Source organism: Lupinus angustifolius, unplaced genomic scaffold (assembly GCF_001865875.1).
Source record: "Lupinus angustifolius cultivar Tanjil unplaced genomic scaffold, LupAngTanjil_v1.0 Scaffold_444, whole genome shotgun sequence".
Classification (NCBI taxonomy): Eukaryota; Viridiplantae; Streptophyta; class Magnoliopsida; order Fabales; family Fabaceae; genus Lupinus; species Lupinus angustifolius.
The window spans coordinates 156,547-160,259 of NW_017727840.1; the positions used below are offsets into that span (position 1 = coordinate 156,547).

The window sequence follows — 3,713 nt, forward strand, 5'->3', positions numbered from 1 at the left end:
AAGCTTATTTAAATGATTTACTAACCTATTTTTCTTGCTCCTGTAAATCTATATACAATAAGGAATCAATATTTACGTAGTTAACATATTGAGACGAAAAATATTTTAGATGGAAAATCTTAAATATTCAAATAAACTTCTCCAATCATTTGGATGGAAAATACTTTATATATTTAAGGAATCAAGATTTACGTAGTTAAAATATTGAGATGGAAAATACCTATTTTTCTTGCTCCTACAAATTCCTATATACAATAAGGAATCAAGATTTACGTAGTTAAAATACTGAGATGGAAAATACTTCAGATGAAAAATCTTAAATATTCAAATAAACTTCTCCAATCATTTAGATGGAAAATACTTTATGTAATTAAAATATTGAGATAGAAAATACTTTATGCATCAGCTTTTACACTAGTAATATATTATCCATGTATTAACTACTATTGAGTCTTAAATAAAATAACACAAATAAAAAAGTGGATGACGTTATTATAATGTAAAACTAATTTACGCTAACAATATATAAATATTAAACTCTACTTCTTAACGTGATTAATAAAATTTCAAAATTTTCACTATAAGGACAATATAAAATGCACACCATAATTACATACATTGATCTTATTTCACTTTTGTCTCTCACTGCTTTCCATAATAATGTTTCGTACTTTTTTCCTCTTTGCATTTCTCTTATCAACCACTTCCCATGTTTCTCCAATAGACTTTTGCATAGCAGACTTAAAAGTAGCACGGACTCCAGCAGGGTATCCCTGCAAGCCACCTTCCACAGTAACAGTGGATGACTTTGTATTTTCTAACTATTTACCAGGAAAAAATAATATTTTCAATTTCTCATTCACCCTTGCATCTGTTGATAATTTTCCATCCCTTAATGGGCTTGGCTTTTCAATGGCACGGTTCGACATAGAGGAAGGAGGTGTAGTCCCAATGCACACTCACGTTGATGCCGATGAGGTAATAATAATGTTGCAAGGTAATCTCACCGCTGGTTTTATATCATCAGATAGTAATACTGCTTTTGTGAAGACCATATCAGAGGGAAACATTATAGTTTTACCAAAAGGATTGTTGCATTTTGCATTAAATGTTGGTAAGGGAAAAGCCTCGGCTAATGTTATTTTTAGTAGCGTAAAGCCTAGCGTTCAACTTTTTGATGTCGCATTGTTTGGAAATAATTTGGATTCTGCCATAGTGGAAAAGACTACCTTCCTTGATCATGCACAAGTTCAAAAACTGAAGGGTCAGTTTAAGGGGAGTGACTAAGTTTGCCAATGCAAAATTGTAATTTTTCCATTGCCTAATCATTATTCTTAGTATTTTACATACTAAGATTAGGTATTGTTTTCATTGTCTTTCAGATTCCATATTACAAATAAGGGCCTTTAATTTGTATTCATCACTTTCCTCAATTTATTCCATGATTCCAATGATGAAAATTATAGTAATTCAATTAATTATTTTCTATACTTAATGCAAAAATAAAATATACCTTTAGAAAATGCAATTACTTAATGCTAAAATGTAATATTCTAAAAATTAGTATTGAAACAAAAATATAATTCAATAGTCTGTTAAAAAAATGCACTTTTTATGCAAAATTAAAAGAAAGAATAATAACTTAAATTTCTTGAAAGTCCTGAATGCTTGAAAATTCTTGAATAATTAAGGAAAACATAATAGTAGATTCTTATTCTTTAATATCAAAATTGTGTAGTGCTTGAAAGGAATATGTCATATTTTAAAGAAAAATATATGTATTAATTGTATTGTCGCACCCCGACTTTCAGCTACACAATTTCTTTGAGAGTTGTTAGAAAATTTTGGCTCTGAAAATGAAGAAAACTCAAATTAAGCCTAAATAGGATATATAAATTGATATTTGAGATAGAAATTTTGAACTCGGGAATCGATAATGGATGAGAAAGGTGTTAGCTGAGAGTGCAAAGCGTCAAGGATTGCATTAACAACATTTGCCTATGTTTTGATGAAGACAAGGAATTAGCTAAAGCTTGAAGATGGCTCAACAATCAACATGCCGAAGGCTCAAGTGGTGTCTTATTAGACTTATGTCATAATTCTTTATTATCGTTTTAGAAGTCTAAGATGGTTGCCATAGATATTGAGTCTAGGTTAGGTAAACCTAGGTATGAGTCTCACAAGACTTAATAAAGTAATTAATCCACTAAAATGAGACATCATCTAGAAATATATGATAAGTAGGTCCATGCATTTATATACATTGATTTTATGCATTAAATGTATTATATTTTGGAAATCATGTATTGCATGAGCATATATCATATAAGTAGTTTACTATTTAATCATGTATAAATAATGAAAAACCGTTTATGAGAGCCAAATTCTATTTTGTATAAATACTGACTTAATTGCATAAACGACGATGTAGAAAAAGAGAGAAAAACACAGGGAAAAGATATAGATCATCATTGTTAGAATCTATTGAGAAAGTGTTGAATTAGGAGAAAGTTTAGATTATGCTAAGGCTTTAGATTTCATATTCACATTGCATGTTTCTTTGAAAAGCTTTCTTGCATATTCTTGTGTTTTCTTGAAAGAAAAAGAGATAGATCTTTTTGATTGCATGTTTTCAGAAACCTTATGCATGAACATTAATATTAGACTAGGACGTCTTGTGAAGTTCTTGCTTAGGTTTTAGGCTTTGGTTTTCATTGTAATATCCGAGTATTAAGTACTCATTCATAACTCAAAGCATTGTTAGAGGATTGGGAAAATCCTAGCTGCGGTTAGGTAAGGTGTTATTCACACAAAGACTTGGAGGTCTTGGGGAAAAGAGCCATACCTTGGCTGTGGCCAAATCGCGTAAGAAAGATTTTCTTGGGCGGCGGTTTTGGAAAAGGTCAAACCAAGGGTGACGAAGTTCTATGGGTTCCAAGAAGGGAGCGTTCAAGTTTTGTAATTGGAAGCTTGTATGTAACGTACATTGTGTTCCATAGTGAAGAAGAAAAATCTCCCAAATCAGAAGGGATGACTGAATGTTATTTTGCAGTGGACAGCAAAACGAACCAGGATAAAATCCCTGCACAATCTTTTCTATCCTTTTCTCTTTTATGTTTCAATTTTAATGCGAATCTGGAACTAATATTTTGCATACTTGTTCCTTGCTATATTCTTGTTAATCTTGCATAAAAGTATCTGTTGTATATCTTTTTGTATGTTGGTTAATAACTGTGCGAGTTGTTGAACCGGTCATTCTGTTTCTGTTAATGGTTAGTCGATTAAGACCAGTTGTTAATCAATTAACTGTGCATTTTTCAGCAAGTGTGTAAACCAGAAAAGTGGAAATTGAGTTTCGCCACACCTATTCAACCCCCCTTCTAGGTGTATTCCGCCACTGATACCTAACACGTGGTATCGGAGCTAGTACGTGTGCTAGCTCAACCGCATCTGCGTGATCCGAGAGGGACTTGATAAGTGCCAAAAGTATACACTTTTCACCATCATTCCGTGGCACTTATCCTATGCAAATTGTAGAAAACCAACTTAAATTAACACTTTTTAGGTGAATTTTGCATGATTAAATAAATTGGTTCTTCAAGTAACCAAATTAAGCACATAGCATGCCATGCTTTAACTTGATTAGTTTTAGCAATTCATTTTGAGCTTTTGTGTTTAATTTGGCTTGAATTCTTATCCATCTTTGAATTTAT

General features: G+C 31.7%; 1 protein-coding gene across 1 annotated transcript; it reads left to right on the forward strand.

Moving 5' to 3' along the window:
- Window positions 1-660: 660 nt before the first annotated feature.
- On the forward strand, window positions 661-1,370 carry LOC109341367 (germin-like protein subfamily 3 member 1). The gene has a single exon (XM_019579271.1). It carries the CDS (start codon window positions 661-663, stop codon window positions 1,285-1,287), a length of 627 nt encoding a protein of 208 aa, XP_019434816.1. The 3' UTR covers window positions 1,288-1,370.
- The last annotated feature ends 2,343 nt before the right edge of the window (window positions 1,371-3,713 follow it).